The sequence below is a fragment of the Phalaenopsis equestris genome, unplaced genomic scaffold (assembly GCF_001263595.1).
Source record: "Phalaenopsis equestris unplaced genomic scaffold, ASM126359v1 Scaffold233169, whole genome shotgun sequence".
In the NCBI taxonomy this organism is placed as follows: domain Eukaryota; kingdom Viridiplantae; phylum Streptophyta; class Magnoliopsida; order Asparagales; family Orchidaceae; genus Phalaenopsis; species Phalaenopsis equestris.
Genome location: NW_018251122.1, coordinates 57887 through 80487, shown reverse-complemented (window position 1 = coordinate 80487; position 22601 = coordinate 57887). Strand labels below are relative to the sequence as shown.

Here is a 22601-nt window from a genome sequence, read left to right as displayed (position 1 = left end):
ACTCCCCGCCCCCCCCGGCTCCTTACGGGCAAACCCCACACCAAAAAATAGTGCCGACAATGACATCAAGGGCCCCAGAAAGATGGGCATGCTATAGTGGCAGTGACCTTAGGTAATGTGCAACTCAGACATATGATCATGATCATACAAACATATAGTTGCAAGATGGGATGCAATAATGTATTCATGTATACTACAATATGCAAAAAAATGCAAACACACATGCAAGCCAATATGGTGGTGCAAGTAGTTGGTCGACTGGGTCGAGGAATCTGGTTGAACTAAATTGTTATATCAACTGGCTCAGGGAAGCTGCTTGAAATGAAGTGAAGTGATCATCGGGCCGGGGCGGTCAGACGGAACGAAGTGAAATGCTCGTCGGGCTCGGGCGGTCGATCAGAGCGAAGTGAAATGCTCGTCGGGCCGAAGCAGACGATCGGAGTGAAGTGAAATGCTCGTCGGACTGGGAGGACTAGACGAAGCGAAGTGAAATGCTCGCCGGGCTGGGGCAGCCGATCGGAGCGAAGTGAAATGCTCGTTGGACCGGGGCGGCCTAACGAGGTTAAGTGACGTGCTATGTGACATGCAAAATACAACATGCAAACATTTACATGTAATAGGGAGTCATTCTTGTGCTAACGACCTTACCGAGGAACCTAGGGTCAAAATATAAAAAGATGGCGATTGCCGCCTTTGCTTTGGCGAGGTAAGTGGGGAACTTCTCCCTGGGTCTCCAAAGGGGGGAGGTTCTCCACCTCGTCATGAGACGGGCTAGCGGCAACACTATTTCCGATTTCACGACGCCTCCAAGCTTTGCAAATTGAGCTAATGACTTGCATTTTCTCATTTTACAAAAATCTACTTTTCGATATTTCTAAAAGATCGGGACAACCAAAGCAAAGGGGAGCGAATGGAGCTCCAACCTCTAGGATATTTGTGCTAGGGCTAACAGTCAAATTGGATTCACTCGACTATCGTAGGAGAATTAGTTGCGAAAGGGGATCATATCTTATAGGTTATCTCTAGGAAAACAATCGATCCATCACATAGGCGTGCCGTCGCGCCGACATACGCCGACACACACACCTCGTGTGGGCGATCGAACCCACACGCCTATCAAATCTACAACCTAAAGCCGACTAAGAAATAAAATGCGAAAGGGAAGAAGGTTTATACCGTCGTGTGGTTTGCACGAAGCCTAGAGAAGTTCGGCGGGAGCTTGTACGTGAGGTGGAAGTCCTTCGTACCCTCCCGAACGATGTTGATGCCCTCTATCCGGCGAGTTGTCCGGTCGCCGGAAAAGCAAGACGATGGATGCTAGCTTGTCGGCGGTGAGCACCGAAAGCGAATGAGGTGTGGGAGAAAGCCCAAAAATTTTGAAGCTTCTCCTCACAGTTTTACTCCGGCGAAAACACAACATCGGCAAGGCAAAAGCCGGCGAGAGGAAGAAAATCCGGCGAGGTTGGCATGGTTGGTCTGCCCCAATTTCACAGAAGAAGAAGAAGAAGATGAAGAAGAAGAAGAAGGAGGAGAAGACGAAGAAGAAGGATCGTCCACGGAGGCAGAAGGGCGGTTTTCGCGAACAAGGGAGATGGTTTCGCGATCCATCGGGGGGGGGTACGTAGCGGGAAACCAGAGAGGGGGCGAGCGGTTTGCGAAAACCCGAGAGATGCTGAGCGGGAGCCAGCCTTTTTTTTTCATCTAGGAGCGGGAGAAAAGAAAAAAAAATGCCATAGGATGCGATCCCTGAGAGAGAGATGCGTTGTTTCTCTCCAACAAAAAAAAGATTAAAAAAGTTTCTAATTTATTTTATGAGAGAGAAACTCAATTGTCAATTGTCATATCCATGGGAGGGTGAGGATTGTATTTGAATTAGAATGGGAGAGATAAGATTTTATTTATTATTATTATTATTATTATTATTATTATTATTATTATTATTATTATAATATTATTATTATTATTACCCTTACAAGCTCTCTGCACAATTTCGTCAAACACGTCCTCGAAATAAAACGAGGGTCTCCCTTAGGCAAAATCAACGTCCCGAACGCGACCGCGCAGTCCGTTCCGTCATTCTGGATTGTCTTGGACTATTTCGCTGACGATCGGGCCAATTCGAGTCAAATTCGTGCGCGATGCGATAACTAATTTTCGTCGATCATAGGTGGACACCCTACACCTATGACATCCAAAAATTGATGCAAACAGACATGTAATTCAAAATTAAATTCTAATAGGTTCATAATTGAAGACATAGAGTTACATATTAGGGCTTAATAGATCTTGTTTAGGGGTTTAATTGCATGGGACAAACATCTGAGGTGAATGACTACATGTTTCACAAGAATTCTTGGTCTGAAGAAAATAACACATATAACTTTGTTGTTTGTGTTAAAGGGAATACCTATTTTAATAGTGATATCCTACTTCTTGTAGAGGAAGAAGCAAATAGTTTCATAGAAAACCGTACAGATGAGCACCATTATGATTGTCAGCACTAAAACCCAACATAGGTATCTATTGACCTCGCATTCAGTCAGCCCTTCATTTGAACTCTAAAACCAATTCAAGTCAAACTAAGTTTCAAAATCTGTTCAAACTAAGGCAAGATCGTTCTTGCCTTTAAAATCTTTTATTTTTCCTCTGTCAAGGTGGGCCAAGGTTATCTTTTTTATTAGGATCAGCAAACTCGAGCACCCACAAAAGCACGCATGCCCACGTAGATGTGCACACGCTCACGTGCAGGCCTGCATGCGCCCACTCGCCTATGTGCACGTCGACACGTGGCTGCGAGCACACACCCGCTCTCAACTAGCATGACCATGCCGGTTCGAACGCAACCACAACCAAAAGTTCTCGAGCATGGTCACGCCCTGCTTGGGCATAGCTATGTCTAGAAGTTCCAGGGGAGTGGTCACGCCTAGTTTGGACTTAGCTATGCCTGAAACTTGGTCACACCCGATTTCAGTGTGGCCTCGCCTGAATGTTCCCAAGCGTGGTCATGCCCCCAAGCCACACCAATGATTCGTGGCCTTCTTCCTCATATCCAGCAGTGATACAACGTGTTTTTTTGTTGACAGTGATCTGTGGGAGCTCCAACTAAAAACTTCTGGTATCATTACTAGTTATTTTCTCTCTTATTAGTGTGTAATGAATCTCAATATCACGCTAAGACGATAATTTTCTACTCTTCTACAACGAATTTTCTTGCACCCATGAACAATATTTTTTTCAACCATCATCAAACTTGATTTTAGTATAATATTGTTGGTGAAAATCAGTAACGCATTCAAACTTTCAACAATATTAGTGTATTTTTCAAATGGTTGTATGTAATTCTTAATGTTACCTTCAATAAATAACTATTATTATTTTTTATTACCGTTTTCAAGATTATTACTTTCCCCACAAATTCATGCTCCAGACCCTACCACTCTTATATGAAAACTAGCAATCATGATAAGTTTAATTAATAATTAGAATTAACATAAAGCTCATGAAAACAAATCATTTTTTTCCTTTCAAAGGAATTCTCAAGGTTATAAACATCCATAACACTTAAGGTCTGTTTGGGGTAGCATATTTGGTGCAGTGACATTTTGAAAACGCACATGGCCTATTTGGGTAAACTGCATTTTGATAGTTTACGAGTTTTCAAAACACTGAAAACAACGTTTTCACACCGCAACTATCTAGATGTGGTGACAGCTTTCTGGCAGCGGTCTGGCTTTGCAAAAAAAATAAAAATTTATAATAACTACCGCACATAGCTTATCAGCAGATTATTTTTAATCAGCTTATCAGCAAATTATTGAATAAGCTTCAGCTATCCCAAACAGACCCTAAGTCCAACTAGAAAATCATTCAATCAAATCAACCTTATTCTAACCAATATAATCCATAAGGGCATAACTTAATAGTAGAAATGACACGCATTGCTCCGCACGCATAAGAAAATGTATTCATAGAAATTAAATTTTTTTATTCGCAAAAAGCTTATTTTCTAAAATAAAGACTATAAATTTTAGTTTAATAAACTCATTGCATTGCATTAACACACGTACAACTTATTCCATACTAAAACCAACATTACAAGCTACAGAATTTCATCCCATCACATTAATGAAATTACAGTACCTCAACCACATCAAACCACAAACATGCAAACAATCAAGTTCATGCATGGTAACATGCAATATTAGACGACAACGTAAATATATATATATAAGGTCATGCGATGGCAGCATGGCTGCTTAGTAGAGGAACCTCCGGCCGCCGGAGCCGGCCTCCCGCTGACAATTGAAATAGGCGGTGGCGGCCACCGGAGTTTTGAGGTTATTAGCCTGAGCGAAGGTTTGTGTATCGAAGTTTTCACGCGAGTCTGGCTTCAGAACTGTGCCTCTCTTTTGCTGTTTTAAGAGCGCTAGGACTATGCGGTGGATTCCTGTCATGGGGTGAGGGCTCTCATATTTCAACAACTCACTTCCTGCATGCATGTAGGAAATAATTTATTCTTATAAGTAGTTATGAGGAACACATTATTTACTTAATATACAGAGATATTTCCTTTCATATTTTATATTTATTTCATTTGATTAAAAATTATTTATTTTCCTATTTTAAGTTATTTCTTATATCTCCTAATAATTAATATGGATTAATGATTGGAGATATCATGCGATATATCTTTCTTTTCATATCATTTCATTTTTCTTACTATTTTTCATATTATAGAATTCTTGTAAGTGTTATTTATACCGTCGTTCATATTAATAAATAATTAAGTATTCTAAAGTATTCTACTATATATTTCCTATTTTATATATATATAAAATATATATATATATATAGGCAATTACATAAAGACCACCCGAAATTTGATATTTATAAATCTAATACCCACTTTCATCTATTTTTAAATTCATGGTAAAGTCCAACTCATATTTTTCATTTTTTATCAAATTCTGAGCGGTTACATTGGTTTGGTGGTTCAAGAAAATCATTTTCAGGGTTAATTTGTAAATATTAATATTTTGAGTGGTCTTTATATAATTATCCATGGAATAAAATAAATTAACAAGCTAATATTGTCCAACTTACCAAAGCTTGCATCAGTTGTTGCTGGGATATCCGTGACCATCCTGCATAGTGAAGCCAAGGAATAAACAGGGAGGCTAGGCTTATGCTTATATGCTTTAAAAGATGAAATCTTCAGTTCTTAATATTTGCAATGGCTTTTTTATTTCAAAAAAATATGATTTTTATCTTATTAAATTAAAAATATGATAGTGCTTTAGCTTTATGTAATTCAGACAATGCTACTTTCATTATGCACACCCATATAGTTTAGGCATTTACATGCATGCCCCCCAAGCCTTGTAGATTTACATATCAAAGAGCTTATAATCTAAGCTTTGGGGTTGGACATGTAAATACATAAGAATTACATGATATGAATGTAAATCTTCTTAAACAGTTGAATATTATCTTTACACTTCCAGGAGGAAGAAGAAGAATGGAGATCTACTAGAGCTCAGGAGTCTTATGGATGATACTTTGGTTACTACGGGTAATGGTCAGCACCTTACCAATCTGCTAGCTGAATCCCTACCGAAAACTAGAGCCAGAGGCAAGTTTAGATTGGGATGACCCACACTTTTTCAGCGACTGGGTGATTTTTTGATTTTTTTCTTTTATTTCTATATGTACCCATCTTTTACTTTTTTTTATGTGTGTTGTACCGTATGAGTTGGGTGTTTAGGCCCACCCATACAAACATATTTATATTTTTATCTTTAATATATTAGCCCTTGGGCTTTTAAAATATATATATATATATATATATAAACACTTTCTAAAATCATTGTCATTAAGGATAGTGACATATTCCTATATATCATAAACCAAAAGAGGCGAAAAGTCCATATAAAAAGATATAAAAAAGAGAGACAAATAATTGATAGCATGTATAATGAATTTTATGACCTATGTATTTGACAAATCAAAATCATTACACATGCACTAGATATAAAGAACAAACCACATGATGAATTGGGCATTGATAACCAAATGGTTCAAACCTTCACTTCTATCCATTATTAGATCATAGATTCAAGCACTTATTCCTAGCTCCACTCAATTCTTATTTCTTGAAAAAAAATAAATAAGAGCATTTTATATTATCTCTCTTACAAAGGAGTTAATTCCTTGACATTAATGGAAAGTATTTGAAATTTTTTAGGTCTTAATCCTTTTTTCATGATAATGAAAAAATACTTTTTGAAGGTTTTGAGACATTTTTTGAATAATTTTCATAATTACTGAAAAGTACTTGAAAAAACTCACTAAACTAGTTTTATGATGATCATGAAGAGAAGGGATGTAGTTTTTGGCTTAAAGCCCATGCATCATAGTCCGAATAGATGGACAATAACATCTCACCTCTTAGGTGAAGAAAATATCTCCACATATATAATTGAATAAAGTCCAATTACCAATATATAATCAATTTGGCTTGTACATATTCTAAAAACATCTTGTAAAATGAAAAAAACTTGATTGTTTATTTATTTGGTTGATGGAGTTAGAAATCAAAATCATCATAGCAAGATTCACAACTCCACATAAAAATTTAATAATTATAATGATTAATCAAAAACAAAAGAAAAACTAAAACAAGAGCATAAAATCAAAATGATGCCAAATGGACCCTTAATTATGAGAAAATTTTAGGTGTGTTGTCTGCAGATGCAGACTATAACGTGGATTGGTGGAATCCATATTGTTGTTCGCACGTCCGGTTCTCTGCACCTAATATTTTCTTTTAATTACCAGTGCAAGTATTCTTTCAACGTTGGATTGCTAGGGTTTGGCGCGTCTAGATCAACCATGATCTGTAAGTCACAAATAAAAAAAATATATATTTATATTTATAAAAATCACACATTAAAATTTATTATTTTATTATCAGAGCTCTGATCCATGACAAAATATTACGTTCGGTAAGCCGAACATGCTGTCAACGACATGTATTGCACCGCGCTATCAGACGCACTGCGTAATGCAATCCACGTCATTATTAGCATGTCTGCATGACAGACGTAATATTTTCTATTAATGCACGTGAAAGCACGTGTAAAGCACGTGTAAAGCAATTAAGGAAAGGAAAAAAAAACTTTACAAGTGTGTAAAAAGTACGCAAATCCTCTCCTCCTACTTCAACTCTAGGACGATTAACAACATTGGAAGGCCTAAAATCACATCCATTAAGAACCGGCCTGTTGTTGAATGAAACCCTTAACATCACTGACTGATCCAAAGAACCAAAAACTTCTCCCAAAACATTACTAAAATTTGAAGAACTCCCTGACATCTCTCAGCCGTCGGATCCGCGAAAAAGAGGAAGAAGGAGAACCAACGAGGAAGCAGAGAAGCCAGCTTCCTCTTGCTTATATACAAGTTCTCCTAACGTCTATTATGACCGTTAATTTATTAAAGAAAGGCTTATCCTGTTTGGAAAAATAGGACAAGATATAAAAAGAAAATAACCAAACCAAAACGCAACACGTCGATGGAGCTTTATGAACAGTGCTTTTAACTCTTAGCAAACAAACAGCTTCATTACAGTGGTGCTAAATGTCTAAAAGTCAAGCTAGCCACTCAATTGCTTGTGGTAGCTAACTTTTAAATTTGTATGGATCGATAAAGATGATTACTGTTTGAACTTGCCGTCGCATGGGAAAGCTTGCTGGCCCCGCCGCGGTGCACACATCGGTGTATGGTACAAGCATGCACGCTGGTGATATTGTTCAGATCTCTAAATTTCATGCCACGGCGCCTGTGGGAATCTGCCTAATTGAAAGTTTTGAATCAATAAATAATGATTAACCATGTGGGTTGGGGGCATGTCATCATGGTCTGGCATGACTATAAATTTATGAATGTAATTCATGAATCCGGATTTGTCATAGGAGATATACTATTTATATTTATAGAGAAAATGATAATTATATTGTATTTAATGAATTTATTATAATTGATTTGTTTTTATTTTTCTTTTTTTTTTCTTTATATACTTTAAGCCTCCTAGGTAAAAGAGGACTTTGTGTTTATGAGAGTGAGGAGCGGTGTGTGGAAGTTGAACCCAAGTCTGTTTTCTTTCTCCCCATTTTGTACCGGTGGAATATAGCTTCTTGAGGACGTAGGCACTGAACCACATAAATCTGTTGTGTTTGATTGTTATTGTGTGAATTTCTATGCTTATGCATTATTTTCGCATAACAATCGGTATCACAGATTCAGTTTCATGATCATAGCGGCGTTTTGTGTTGACGACAACAAATCTGGCTTGTGTTGTTTGAGTTTATTGACATATGCAACTAGCTCATGTTGGAGAGTCTTCATTTCAAACTTTGGTGAAGAAATGATTGATTAAATGATTGAGCACCTGCAAACTTGATTTTTGTGAGCATTAGAGACAGCGAAGAATGAACACTAGGTGAACAGTAAATTGTAACAATCACATACTTTTCCAGACCTTTTTGGCTAAAATTTAGTGTATGTGCCCTCTCTTTGTACATGAAATAATCTAACGATTTATAGGGGTGAGAGCACAATATAGTGAGCTTATCTTTTGGTTGCTCTCTGGCTCCTTTGGTTGAGCTTGCGTGACCGGCTCGACAGGGTAGGTCGATCTCTGGCACAATATGATCGTTCGATCGGCAGGACTGGTTTGGTTGGCTGTCAACCCTTAATGATAGATGAGAGAACTTTTGGATGCCCTTTATATGATTTAGGAAGTTCATGGGCTAGATCTTTCTTTGAGTCAGCTTCTTCATGCTAGTTGGCTTGCATGCCTCTTTGCCTCTTCTCTAGCCAAACAGCTTGAATTCAAGTCATTGGGCCAATCTTTCATTATTTGGCTGGCTTTAGCTTTGCTTGCCTTGGCTCAGGCATAAGTGGGCTTCCTGGCCTTCTATCGGTGGGGCCACTTTTGCCAAACTCTCCTCCTCTAGAGAGTTAGATCTCTTCAGGATTAACGCTAACACATTTTCGACATACATATGCAAAGGTTTTTTATAGAGATTTTTCACATTGTGTGGTTTCTAGAACTCAGGATTAACAAAACTCTCTTATTTTGCTGTAACAATGAAGTTTCTGGACATTGCCTGACAAAATTTTAAATTCCATCTTCTTCAGAGAATAACAATAACGAATCTATATCCAAAGTGGTGAGCGAATCAAACCATCAACTTGATGGCCCCATAAAAATGCACTAAATCTAATGATTACTCAAATCTTCCAGAATTTAATTATACTTTACACCTTTAACAAACAACTCATCGCAGCTATATTTTCTAGCTTGACATACGATTGAATGTGGTTAATAGGGCTCATGTAATTGGAAATTAATGTATCCTAGTTTGATTTTGATATAGGCTTCTCCTCTTAGTTATCCCTCATTTATGCTAAAATTTTGAGAAATTATTACTTGCGGCCACTGTACGTCTGAACGACAGTCCAGATAGTCTACCGTGTGATACACAACGACATGGTCCATCGTTCGGGCGTACGATCAGCCGTACGTACTAATTTTCCTAAAACTTCGCATTTAACATGGTATTCTCCTAAATGTATGTTGTGTGTGAAAAAATAATACAACCTGCTATAGATTTTAACATTTTGTTTTCATTCATTTCATTCATTGGTTTCATGGCATTATGGGGTCTCAATTATATGTTTTTATGTTTTCTAGGCATATGAGGCGCCCTCCATTATATGTACTTATGCGTTCAAATATTATTTTTTTATTAATTTTAAACCTTTTTATAGAAAAAATTTATTATAATTCTCTAATCTAAATTTTGATAAAACTTAAGTAAAAATTAATTAAATTTAATCTCAGATGTGTGGTCTATCTATAATTTTGGCTAATTATTTATATATATTAGATTATTTTAAAAAATAACAATTTAAAATTTATTTTGATCTATAATATATTTTAAACCGGAGAAAATTTTATTTTTGAAAAATGTTAATTTGACTAAAATAAATATATTCATCAATTGTAGCTAATTTGATCATTTAATATAATTAATTTTAATTAGATTGCTTCTTTTATAATTGACTAATCAATATCCTTCAACTAAAGAAAATTTTAAAATATTTTTAATTTTAATTATTGGACGCACTATTCCTAAATATCGAATGTTCATATATATTTTATTTCATACTTTATTGACTAAAGCAATCATTATAACAAATTATAAACTATAATTTCTTTATAATATCTTATTATATTGATTAGTTCTAATAATTTTTTTTAATACAGCTAATGTCGATCTTAAGAATGATTAGCAAGTTAAGTAGTTTTGTTAATAAGTTAGTTTAAGATAGTTTGTGATGCATCATTGATGTTGAATTGAAGTCATTTTGTCTTTTTTTATAATGATTTATCATGAAGGATGGGTTTGAGATTTGTTTCCACAATGTTTAAGATCATGATATTTTTAATTTTATAAAGATGCTCAAAAGTTATTATGAAGGCACTTATTGCTAGCCATTTGAAGATGTTGATGAATAAAGATGAAAAAGATAGAAATGAATAAAAAAATATTCATGGCATATATAATGAAGATGGGGCCATCATTTGAGCAATCACTAATTAAACCTTTATGGCTTTAGTTGTAGTTTTTGCTCATGACTAATATCCTTTATGGAAACTTACAAAGCCCTCGGCCTCCAAGAGCCTAGTACAATCATGAGACAACACATTCTCAGGAATATGAATAGTTGAAGGATTAGGCAAGGACTTCCACGATTCTTAACCCTCTTATATTGTTTCTGAGAGAGCAATTCACAGTCGTTGTATGTTAGAGATTGAATTGAGGATACCACGAGGGCTGGCTCGGAAAGTCCCTTCTTAGATTTCTTCAATGTTACAATCGTTGATCGCTCTGGGTGGAATGAAAGTTTAGCCTTAGACAATGATACCTCACCCACAAATTCATGATTATATTGCGTCTCAAACAACATCTACTTGAAGTCACAAAAATCTAGCATTTGTAGCATACTCTTATTAATAGTCTGAACAGAGACATACAACTGTTGAAAACTTTCTCGCCTCACGGAGCCCTCAACCATCCTTCGCAAAGAAGAATCACACAGACCACTGTTTTATCGATTCGTTCAGGTGAAAATCCAATTCATTTATTAAAACACCACATGATCATGTGCGTCACTAAAGAACCCACACAATTGCGCTAAAATTACAGTGTTAACGTCAACCCAAGACCCCTAAAAAGAATAGTCAACCCAATAAAAGATTGCACCAGCTGACAAAACAGTTGAGCAACACAAAATTCAAACGTCTTCATAATTTCGATAAACTCAGCTGTCGAAGGATATTGTAGGCCGACTCTTGAGAGTACCCATGAACAACAATATATCCAGAAGAAAGAGACCACGCTCAAACTGCTGAAGTCGACAATGTCACTATCATGTTGTTCGAGAAGTAATAATTTTTTTGAAATAAAATCAAGTCGCTCTCCATCAGAATTGATGCCTCATATTTTGAATTCTAGCCCTTACTCTTGTTCTTAGCGGAATGAGTTTCTCCAATTATTGCCCTTTTTGCAACGTAAAAAAAGATACAGTTGCTCAGCCGCTATGCAGAACGGAGATGACTTTTCTCTTCGCTGCAACGTGAAAGAAGATCCAGCTGCTCGCATGTTATACAAGATGAGAATGACTTTCTCTTGGCCGCAACGGAAAAAAAGGTCTTGTGGCTCGCCTGCTACGTAGGATGAAGACGACCTTCCTCTAGTTCGCAACACGAAAGAAGATCTCGCCTGCTACGCAGGACGACGATGACATTCCTCTTGGCCACAACGCAAAAAACATATCCCGATACTCGTTTGCTACTCTAGACGGTGAGAACTTTCTTCTAAAAAATCTCGCTAGCTAAAGACTCCACTCTCCACTCGCCCTCTTTTTTCTCCTTTTCCTTTTCCTCAATTGTGGCTCGTCCCCTCATCGTGGCTTTTATTTATAGGCCTAAGAGGAGGCCTAACATTAAAACAAAAATATTAATAAAAAAAATAACAACAAAAAAATTTAAAATTTGCATTAATTTTCATCCTTCCGCCTTCCATCTTATGACCTTTAACCTCCCTTATTCCCTAAAAAAAAAAAACTATGTCAGCTATTTGAAAATAAAAAATAAAAAATATTATATATTATATATATATATATATATATATAGTGTTGCAGCCTCTTTCAATCCCGAAATTTATGGTCATTTTGGGGTAGCTGTAGCTTCTCAACTTTTCAGATATAGCTGCGCTGCCCAGTAAGCTGCTGCGGGGAAGCTATTTATTTGTTGCAGCTGTCTGAAAACAGTTGTGGGCTAGTTGTTTCTGGACAAATGACCATCGTGCTCCTGTGTAGTAATGTTATTTGTAACAAAATATAAAATAATTTTTCTATTAAACAAATTATTTCTTAAGCAATAAATTAACATCAATTAATAATTAATTAGTTTTATTAATTAAGAAAACTTATATTTTTATCAAATAATTTAAAACTTAAAAATATATTCTATAAATTAATTAAATAATCATTAAATAATAATATATAAATTTATCTAATTATGATTAATTTGAAAATATATGAATTAATCATTAATTATTAATTAATTAAATTAATAAAATTAAATTTAAATAAAAATAAATTAAAACCATAAACCCATCTCACCTTTACCCTCTCCTCCGAGGCCTCCTCCCGTGCCTAAAACCCTCCCTATGCTTCCCTCCCCTGCCAGTTTCGTCCAAAATCGTGGCCTTCGTGAATGAACCCTCGCAATACAATCACGATTAAAGCAAGCTGGGAAGGCAAAAAACAGGATATCGGCGCACAGTGACCATCGAAACTTCCATCTCTCTCTTCCTCCACCCCGTTCCTATCAGAAACCATTGAGGAAGGTAAGCCTGTTTGCGTCATTCTTCCTTTTTATCGAACGAAACTAAGGCAACAAAGGCGTTCTGACGAAGCAAAGATCAAAGGCGAGGAAGGGGCTTCAGCTCTATTGTGTGTGAATCAAATATAAGTTCTCAACTTACACGTAGGAGGATCGAGTAGCTAGGCTTGTGAATCATGTGACATAAGGAGGAACAAGAGTTTCGTAGGCTTCTGTATGTTGAGATCCACTCGTTAATTTTCCTGAACGAACGCGAGACGCGGGGTGCGATCCATGGCCCATGCTATACCATATTCGCATTCGGCACAAGCGTAACGTGCACCAAACAACAGAAAGTCGCGGCCCCCTAGTCGCGACACTCTCATGCCACGGTCTCGAATGGACTCTTAGCCAACCTGCCTCGTCTCCAATGTCCCCGCCATTTTTCTAACGCCCGAAGAATTAAATTATGTGATATTAATCCCAATGTTTGCAATTCCCACAACTTACCTACATAGCAACAAAAAATAATAATAAAATATTAAAAAAATAAAAAGCTTCAAACCTTGATATTTTTGAACGACAAAATTGATCTCACACGAAAATAAGGGGGTAACTAATACACCAACTAATCTTCACCATCTGACACGAATCTCGAGATAATCTTTTGAGCAAGAAATATTTAAGCATCGATAAAAAATCATCAAGTGTTTTGATTTCAACAAACTTATAATCAAACTGCCCGACTCAACAAGAGGACCTAATGATACCTACTTTGATCCAATCTGAACTAAATTGAGCCCAGATCAAGCCATTAAAGCATGTTTGGATGTTTGTCGGACACATTTGGGAGGTCAAATATATGTTGTATTCGACAAGCTTATAATCGAATCAAGCATCTTGGCGAGACAAATTCAATGATCCCAAGGTTGTTAATTATGACATCATTAAGACACTCAAATGTTCATCAAACATCATATGATCGAGGTAATCCCTCTGAACTGTCCAATCAAAGCGGTTCATATGCCCTCATTTATTGCCACCGGGTGTCTATAAAAAGAGCTCTAGGGGGTGGGGGGCGCTTGAAACATTGAGAAGGAGCAGAAATCCAACACCACTCATGTTGCTGTCGACCTCCACTGACCACTGTAAACCCCACTTGTCGGCCACCACTGATCATCATTGGTCGTCGTCCATTCCTCGCAACAAGTTCATCCGCATGCTGACGTTGTAATTTAGAAGATTTCGTAACGTTTTTCCGCTCGTGGACAAGAGATCTTTGTAATAATCAAATTATAGTGGAATTTTACAATTGAGTCAGACCCCATAGTTTTTGTCTTTTACGGGTTTTCCATGAAAAAACTTCTAGTGTTAATTTTGGTTATTTTCTTTTATCTGAATGTGTGATGAATTCTCATGCAACACTAAGATGATAATAAATTACTCTACCATTATGAATTTTCTAGCAAACATCCTTTCTTAAAAATAATATCATTCTAAAAATTTTGAAAGTTTTTTCGGTTATCATAATTAAAAATTAGAACATAGCATCTATTCCATGATGCAAGGTTAAGGGTTATTTTTAAGTATTTCCTTAATTCATCATAGCACTATATTTTGGGAGGTAGAGGAGAGTAAACTTTTGTCTACAAGTAAAAAGGCTTTAGAATAATTTTAGGCGTAAAATAATGAGAATACTTCATGTGATCAAATGAACCAAGTTTGTATTCCACAATTTATCTTATTTTTAAGTTGTATCATTAAAACAATCAAAGTAAGGAAACATCAACTTTAAGGTTATAAAAATTTAGTAGTAGGTACACATTTAACTCTAATAGTCTATACCACTTTAGAGTATGCTTCTTTTGTTAGTGTGGTATCTCAAAATTCAATTTTGGAGCCATCTTAGCGAAATGAGATTATACCATATTGAGCCTTTCGGCATTGTAAGGCTTAGAGATAAGCATAAATTCAAAGGAAAATAAAACAAAAATCGTATAAAGGGTATAGAATTTATATGTAAGAAGACATTCAAGTTTGATGGCTTGATTTAGTATGTAATAGTTATTTTATTGAGGTCTATCACAAGCATTAAATTTAGATGATACTTTGGAATGGGCAGATTGTACGATACTGCTCTTAGAAGTTTCTTGCCCAAGCCTAGGGAAGTGATTGACAACTTTATTTTTTTATACCTTTCCTATCAATATTCTTAATATCAAATTCTTATAGCAAGAAGACCCATCATATCAAACGGAATTTGTCATCCATATTAGTCACAAGATATTTGATAGCGACGTGGTCAGTGTAGACTTTTACTTTTGTACCAATCATGTAGAATCTAAAATTTTCAAATGTATATACTATCATTGGTAGCTCTTTCTCGGTAATGATATAATTCACTTGGGTCTCATTCAGTGTCTTATTGACATAGTAAATTACATGAAAAATCTTATTTTACATTTGGCCTAATACCACCCCTACTATGTAGTCACTAGCATCACACATCAACTCAAACAAAAGATCTCAATTAGGTGCAATAATGATATGTATCACGATTGACTTATTTTTCATGATTTCAAAGGCAGGAGGCAATGCTCATCAAAATTGAAGGCCACATTCATTTCTAACAAATGACACATATTTAAAAATTTTAGAGAAGTCCTTAATATATATGCCCCAAAAGCTTCTAATTCTTTTAATAAACATAAGCAGGGATAGTTTTTTTATCACTTGATTTATTGTTGGATCTACCTCTATCCCTTTCTCCAAAACCTTATACCCTAACACGATACCCTCAGTTACCATGAATTGACACTTCTCCTAGTTGATTAACATTAAGTTGGTATCCTCACAACTTCGTAACATTATTGTAAAATTGTCAAGAAATGAATAGTAAGATGAGCTAAACAACAAGAAATCATCAATAAAAATTTCAATCACATTTTCAATCAGGTCAGAAAAAATGAACATCTTGAAAAGCTGAAAAGTGACTGGTGTATTGCATAGTTTGAAGGGTAGAGACTAGTGAAGCTGGATTTGTTCTGGTCCTCTGATGCTATAGAAATTTGGTGATATCTTCAGTAACCATCTTAGAAGCAAAAGAATGGTGTCCTGTCAATCAGTCTAACATCTGGTCAAGAAAAATGGAAAAAGAACGTTTATAGCGGCTTTGTTGAGCTTTCTATAGTTAATGCAAGGTTCTCCAGCCCGTGACATTTCTGGTGGGTATCAACTCATTATTTTCATTTTGCTTTACTATCACTCCACATTTTTAGGAACATAGTGAATCGGGCTAACTCAGACACTATCTGAGATGGGGTAAATAATACTTATATTAAACCACTTCAAAATTTCTTTCTTAACCAACCTTTCATTAGGTTCAACATTCTCTAAGTGCCAGTCTTGGGTTCATGTCGTCCCTTCATCAAAACTCTATGCAAGCATAAGAAAAGACTTATTCCTTTGATATCCACAATATTCCACCCAAAGACTTTCCTAAAGGTCTTCAACAACCTCATCAGCTTTGCATAACTAAAATTTAAATTTAGCTTATTTTAGTTTAACCCAAACTAAATTGAAATAATGAAGCCAAATTGTTGTTTGGTTTGATTTGGCTTTGCGTTATGTTTGAACAATCTGACTCATATTCTTATACATTCAAAGCCATTTGATTTTACAAATCTATTGTCCAAACCTACCAAATGCACATCCCATGTGATCAATGCCTTTAAAAGAAGGTTTTGCTATTGAAGATAACTAAAAAAGACATCTACATGACCAATGGCTGAATATTCTAATCTGCTCGTGAGACGATGAGTTGAACCTAAAGAAACAGACTCCATATATTAGATATACGAGCTTGAGCTATTGTTTGTCCATCTAAAAAAAATGTTATATTTGTGAATCACACCACACCTTACATCTGACAACACATATTGACATGTACAACCTATTTTGTCTAACACAAGTCTAATTTCTTGACTTAAGGGCACCCAACCCATTTAAGGGTCCGTTCGGGAGGGCGGGGCCGCACCGCACTACAGTTTTGTCTGTTTAGGTAAACTACGTTTTGACAATTTTTTCAAAAACTGCAACTGAAATTTATATTTTTCCACCCGTTCTAACTAGGTACAGTAACAACTTTCGAGTTACGGCAGTTTTGTCTGTTTAGGTAAACTACGTTTTGACAACTTTTTCAAAAACTGCAACTGAAATTTGTATTTTTCCACCCGTTCTGACTAGGTACAGTAACAACTTTCGAGTTACGATTATACTTTTTTCTTTTAAATAATTATAATCATCACTACAACATTTTCAACATCAAATTTCTAAAAGATCCACATCTACTTCCTTTTTTTTCTTTTTTAATTTTTTTCAATAAGCTCCAACCCTTGATATGCGTTTCTAACTTCCCCACCTTCCAAATGATCGGTCCACCTCAATCTCCGCGCACCATCTCCTCACCTCCCCCGTCAAAACCCATCTCCTCTCCCAATTCGATTCGCATCCCTCTCCCCCCCCCCTCTGGCAGGGCCCCGCCACGCCGGCGGCCGGATTCCATCTCCGCAGCCGGTCATTTCATCGGTAAGCAATTGGCAAACGCGCAGCAGCTCGCCCTTGATACCTCCCCGACCGCCGGCGATGACGTGACGTTTCGGAGAAGAGTGATAACTGTTGCCTGCTGATGTACTTGGCAAATGAGGGCAATGTTGGTGGGATGGAGGAGCTTATTGAGGGTGGAGTGGATGTCAATTACAGGGATATCGATGATCGAACGGCGCTCCATGTAGCGGCTTGCCAGGGGCAGGTCGCGGTGGCGGAGTTGCTCCTCAGGAGCGGAGCTCAAGTAGATCCCAAGGATCGTTGGGGAAGTACGGTAGGTAACATTTCTCTTTCGTTTTGTTTTCTGTAACCTGGTTTCTCCCTCGATTACTGCTTCTTCTTCTTCTTCTTCAATTTATACGTCTCATTTATTAGATAAATTGTGTTTGTAAGAATCGGTTGAGTGATCAGTCGTTTGGTTGGCTAACAGTTGGAACCTTGGGCGTGATTTAGAGGACTGTGCTATATTGAGGGCATTGAAGTTGCAGTGTCTTAGCGCTCATTTGATCGAAATTATGTTTTCCAAAATGATAATTTTGTTTTATTTGTGAAATTGAACCTTTTAAGGCTGTTGATTCTTGCCTATGGAGTCACACATCGAGGGTAGAGCTGGCTAGAAAGGAGGAAATGACTAGAGAAGAAGAGTAGAGGCTTAAGCTTTCCTGAAACTCTGAGTAACGGTTCGACGGAAAATTTTGTGTACATTAACTCTTTCCTCTTATATAGCAGTGCTTTATCGATAAAATATACATTGGTTTTGATCATACTCAGATCTCTTGGGATCTCTAGCTGCTAGAATTTGTCATTTACAACCTCAGGCTTATACTTTTTTTATACCTTTAGTGTATTTTTTTGTGCTGACGCCGTAATTGATCTTCTATGCTCTGCCACTTCATCAGGTTAAACCTTGGCCTGCTTTGACTCTTGTTGGTCCATCATGGCTACTTTTGGTCATATAATTGAGGAGAATTTAAAATCAATTTTGGTGTCTGATTCCATCATACTAAATGAGGAGTTTAGAAAATCTAACCATCGTTTAAGACATGTTATCTAACGTCAAGTAATCAAATTAGCCCTTATTGAGGTCCAAGAAGTTTTTAGTAGAATGGATGATGTGATTTCGTAAATTCCATATGAATTTTGATGAAATTTTCTGATTGAAAGCACTCAAAATATGAACTAAATACTTCATAAATTAATTTTGTGATTTTTTTGGACTTTGGTTTTTGGGTGCTTACAGAAAGAAATCACCTTTTTGTCGAGACAATTTCAGTGGCACCAAGAATGTTCAAAATTGAATCCAAAGGAACACGAATGGCCGACCGAAGCTAGTTTTCCCTACTCATGTCAACTATTTTCTTTTTCTTCTTTCTCCTTCTCCTATATGAAGCATTCATATATGGTTGCGGCTGACCACCTTAGCTGCCAATTCATCCACTTTAAGGGGAGGGGACAATAGACTAGTCCTCTAGCAGATTCTTATCGTTACCACTTTCTTGAATCATGATGAAATGCTTTGAATCTTGTCTAATCTTATGCCTTTTATTACCCAAGTTTCTAAGACCTTTATAGGCGATCAATTTGAGAGCCATCTGTGAAATTGAACCAGTCTCAAAAAGATGAACATTTCATCTAAAAATGACAGTTTTATGTCACCATTTAATTGTTACCTTATTTTTCTAGTTATTGTTACCCAAAATTCATTTCATTTTTCTTTGAAATAATTGTAAGTCATTGGATTATTCTTAGTGAGATGAACTTTTTTAAACCAATATAGATTTTTATTTATCCTCATTGTTCTTCATTGATGAAAAAATTTAGCTCTATGCCTTCAAATTATTTTGGGTGATCCAAATTTAGATCCACCAACTTTATTGGATTTGTGGTTTTGAAAACTTCAAAATGGTATCACCTACTTGTCATTTAGAGACCCTCACACAATGCAGCCTTTTATCATCATTGTTCTCCAATGATGAAAAAGTTTAGCTCTATTCATGTGAATTATTTTGGATGATCCAAATTTATATCCATCAACTTTATTGGATTTGTGGCGTTGAGAACTTTAAAATGGTAACACCTACTTGTCATTCAAAGACCTTCACTGATAGCCAACATTGTTTCCTGCCGCCTTCAACTAATTGCTCATGCGAGCCAATTGAGTCGCTAATGGTGGAATCTTCTAGTCCCCCTTTTGGGTTGAGAGAGTGTAATTTAGAAAATTTAATTTAGTTGTCTAATTGGAAGATAACAACATTGAGAATGGCCCTGTGTACTAGTTGCCATTTGTAACACCAAACAATTATTTTTAGTTTTTTACTTGTGTAGATTTCTTTTATGCTATCATAGTTACTTGGTATTCCTTTTCATTAGGAGAAAAATTGTATTAACCACTTTTCATTGCTCGATTTCTATGTATATAGTTGTTTTTTGATTCACTCTTGTTGCTCACTGTTGAAATTAACATGTATTCTTTTGTCGATTGATGCATATCACTCGTCATTGATTGACACTTGTCCACTCATCAATCGAAGCTCACCCGTCATCGCCACCTTCCGTTGAGTAATGCCTATAGCTAACCTTTGACTAACATCTAATATGCTTGTTGTCAACCAATGTCTAACACCTCATCACCTGCTTGTAAAATCTGTCATCACCTATTGATTAATGTCTATTGTTGACTGTGCCTGCCTTTTATTGTCAATCCATGTTTTATGCTTACCTTGTATGACTTATGACAATTGGTGTCTCTTTTCATCTGATAATCTCTTGTTTGGTTCCCTTGCCCATCTTAACTAATGTTTAACTTTTGTTTTTGTCCAATTTCTAACACATGCTATCGTTCGTCCCTTACCATTAACCCTATCATCATCGAATTCCATTTATTACCCTTGAAGGAGATGTTCCCCATAGTTTTAAGTTTCTCTTATACTATAATCCCATCTTCTTCAATTTTAGAGAAGGGAAATGCTTTTTAATCTCTTACTTATACCAGTGGAATTGTTTTAATTGGGCTTGACTAATTGATATTTACCCTTCTGAGGATTTCACTTATTAAAAAAGCATGCATGTAGTGCATACCCTTCTGAGGATTTCACTTATTAAAAAAGCATGCATGTAGTGCATACACTATTTATAACTCTTTTATATTTGTGTAGAAATTTTATACAATACTAAGATGATAAATCTCACATTATCTCTTCTAAAATTCTAGCATGAAAAAGTTTACCTCGTTTGTGGGAACACATCTCGTTTTTTTTATTATAGAATGTTGATAATCTTCCTCTCAATAGCAAATAGGCACAACACTCATAACAACAGCGGAGAGTCCTGCTCCAATTCTTGCCACTTAAGAAGCCTCTTCTTAAAACAAGCCTATGCTCATGCTCTTCACCCAACTGACAAGAGGATGACGCTGTTCCGTTGAAGGCATGGAAAAATCTTAGGTTGAGGTCCTTCTTATGCGGGAACCTTGCCGATTAGAGATACTATGCCATAATTTTGGTTGGTCTCATTGTTACACCCAACTCAAAAAGCTCAACTATCCACTATTTTGCTTGTTCTCATGGTTACATCCTGACCCTTATTTAAAATCTTATAAGGCTGTTGAAACACTCAGGTTTGTTTTTCTGATGTTCCAAAGCAGTTTTTGCGCATAAACATTGATGGATTACTAAGGCCAAACGTTGAGAAAAAAGAAGTCTTCGTCATAGTATTTTGAATTATGTTCGTCATCCATCATTGGCCAACATTTGATTACTTTTTTCACCAAATTTCAAATGCTAGCTGTTGACTAGTGCTCATCGCTCATCGCCTGTTTCCTGTTGTCAACTAATGTTTGATGTCTACCTTCCCCCCAATTTTTTATTTTTATTGTTGCACACCAACAGATGCTTGCTGTCGCCTGCCTACTGCTACATATTGTCTAATGTCTGTCGCCAAGTGATGCTCATTTACTGTAATCAACTTTGACTTCCTCAAACTGCCTCTATAAAGAGCGGAAGAGACATTCTTACAACACAAGCTTGTTCACTATTCCTTCTCTCTCTAATTATATGGAAGGTGGACCTTTGCAACATTCAACTTAAACTAGTGAAATTATTTCAGTTGGGCTAGCCATCATAGCTTTTCCTTGTTTATATATAAACAAATTTGCATCTCTTTTGCATTGTATGACACTTTTTTGTTTTTATGCACCATAATAAATTTCTTTGCCACTCCGAATATTTTTGCACAGAACAAAAAGATAATTTAAAATAATCATCATCATCCCTGAATATTCAGGACTACTTGATGAATTCTCATTTTCATTTGTTACTGCGATGTGTTGCGTGAGCTATTATATCTATAACGTGCAAATTTCCTTTTCACATTATCTTAGTTCTATTAGATTTGCTTCCTAATCCATAGACATTAATTTTATCTGCACCTAAAATCTATCTTGTATTGTACACAACAAAATCTCTTAAGTTTATTTTTCATTTTCTTATCTTCAATATAGGCTACTTCTATTGTCATCTAATATAAAGCTACCTTATAATGAAAACGAGTATGAAGTTCCTTATTAGAAACTTTATCTGATTTAGCAAAATGTGAACTGTCAATCTAGTATTGGAAAGTTGTTTTACACGTAGTCTTGGTTTTGCAGTCAAGAAAAATTTGATTGCCTTTTCTTTGCAGTCTTACAAACAGAGATAAATCTGACTGTAATTTGGAGATGCATTTTAGTTAAATTTATCCTCTTGCTGCATCCTGAAATTAAATAAAGTTTTCTTTTAACGATGGATGCTAAATAATTTCCTTTTATATATATTTTCTTCCTTGTGTGAATAGCCCCTAGTGGATGCGATACACTACCACAACCATGATATGATCAAACTTTTGGAGAAATTTGGTGGTAGGCTTCAGGTAATATGTGTTATTTATTTATTTATTCGTTCTATTTTTTATCTATTTTTTACTCTATGTGCTTGTTCTGTTTTACAATTATCTGTATGCTCTCTCATTATTTTTCTTTATATACATATATATATAAAAATCT

General features: G+C 36.0%; 2 protein-coding genes across 2 annotated transcripts in view; one reads left to right on the top strand and one right to left on the bottom strand.

Moving 5' to 3' along the window:
- Positions 1-4119: 4119 nt before the first annotated feature.
- Positions 4120-7406, bottom strand: LOC110038586 (protein HEADING DATE 3A-like). Its single transcript, XM_020743462.1, has 4 exons — positions 7184-7406; positions 6835-6896; positions 5104-5144; positions 4120-4489 (listed from the first exon to the last, which is right to left on the bottom strand). Exons 1-4 carry the CDS (start codon positions 7373-7375, stop codon positions 4257-4259), a joined length of 528 nt encoding a protein of 175 aa, XP_020599121.1. The 5' UTR covers positions 7376-7406; the 3' UTR covers positions 4120-4256.
- Positions 7407-17614: 10208 nt separating this feature from the next.
- LOC110038588 (serine/threonine-protein kinase STY17-like) overlaps positions 17615-22601 on the top strand; it is a 44161-nt gene continuing 39174 nt past the window's right edge. The window contains exons 1-2 of the mRNA XM_020743464.1: positions 17615-17837; positions 22394-22468. Of these exons, the coding sequence (XP_020599123.1) occupies positions 17646-17837; positions 22394-22468 (267 nt within the window). The 5' untranslated portion in view covers positions 17615-17645. The remainder of the gene's footprint in view (positions 17838-22393; positions 22469-22601) is intronic.

Bases quoted from the DNA above. Each gene is read 5' to 3' on its own strand.
- LOC110038586 (XM_020743462.1), bottom strand. From the start codon at position 7,375: ATGTCAGGGAGTTCTTCAAATTTTAGTAATGTTTTGGGAGAAGTTTTT. The intron at 6,897-7,183 runs GTAAAGTTTTTT...TGTGACTTACAG, and splicing joins TGCGTACTTTTTACACACTT to ATCATGGTTGATCTAGACGC. The intron at 4,490-5,103 runs GTAAGTTGGACA...ACATGCATGCAG, and splicing joins AACAACTGATGCAAGCTTTG to GAAGTGAGTTGTTGAAATAT.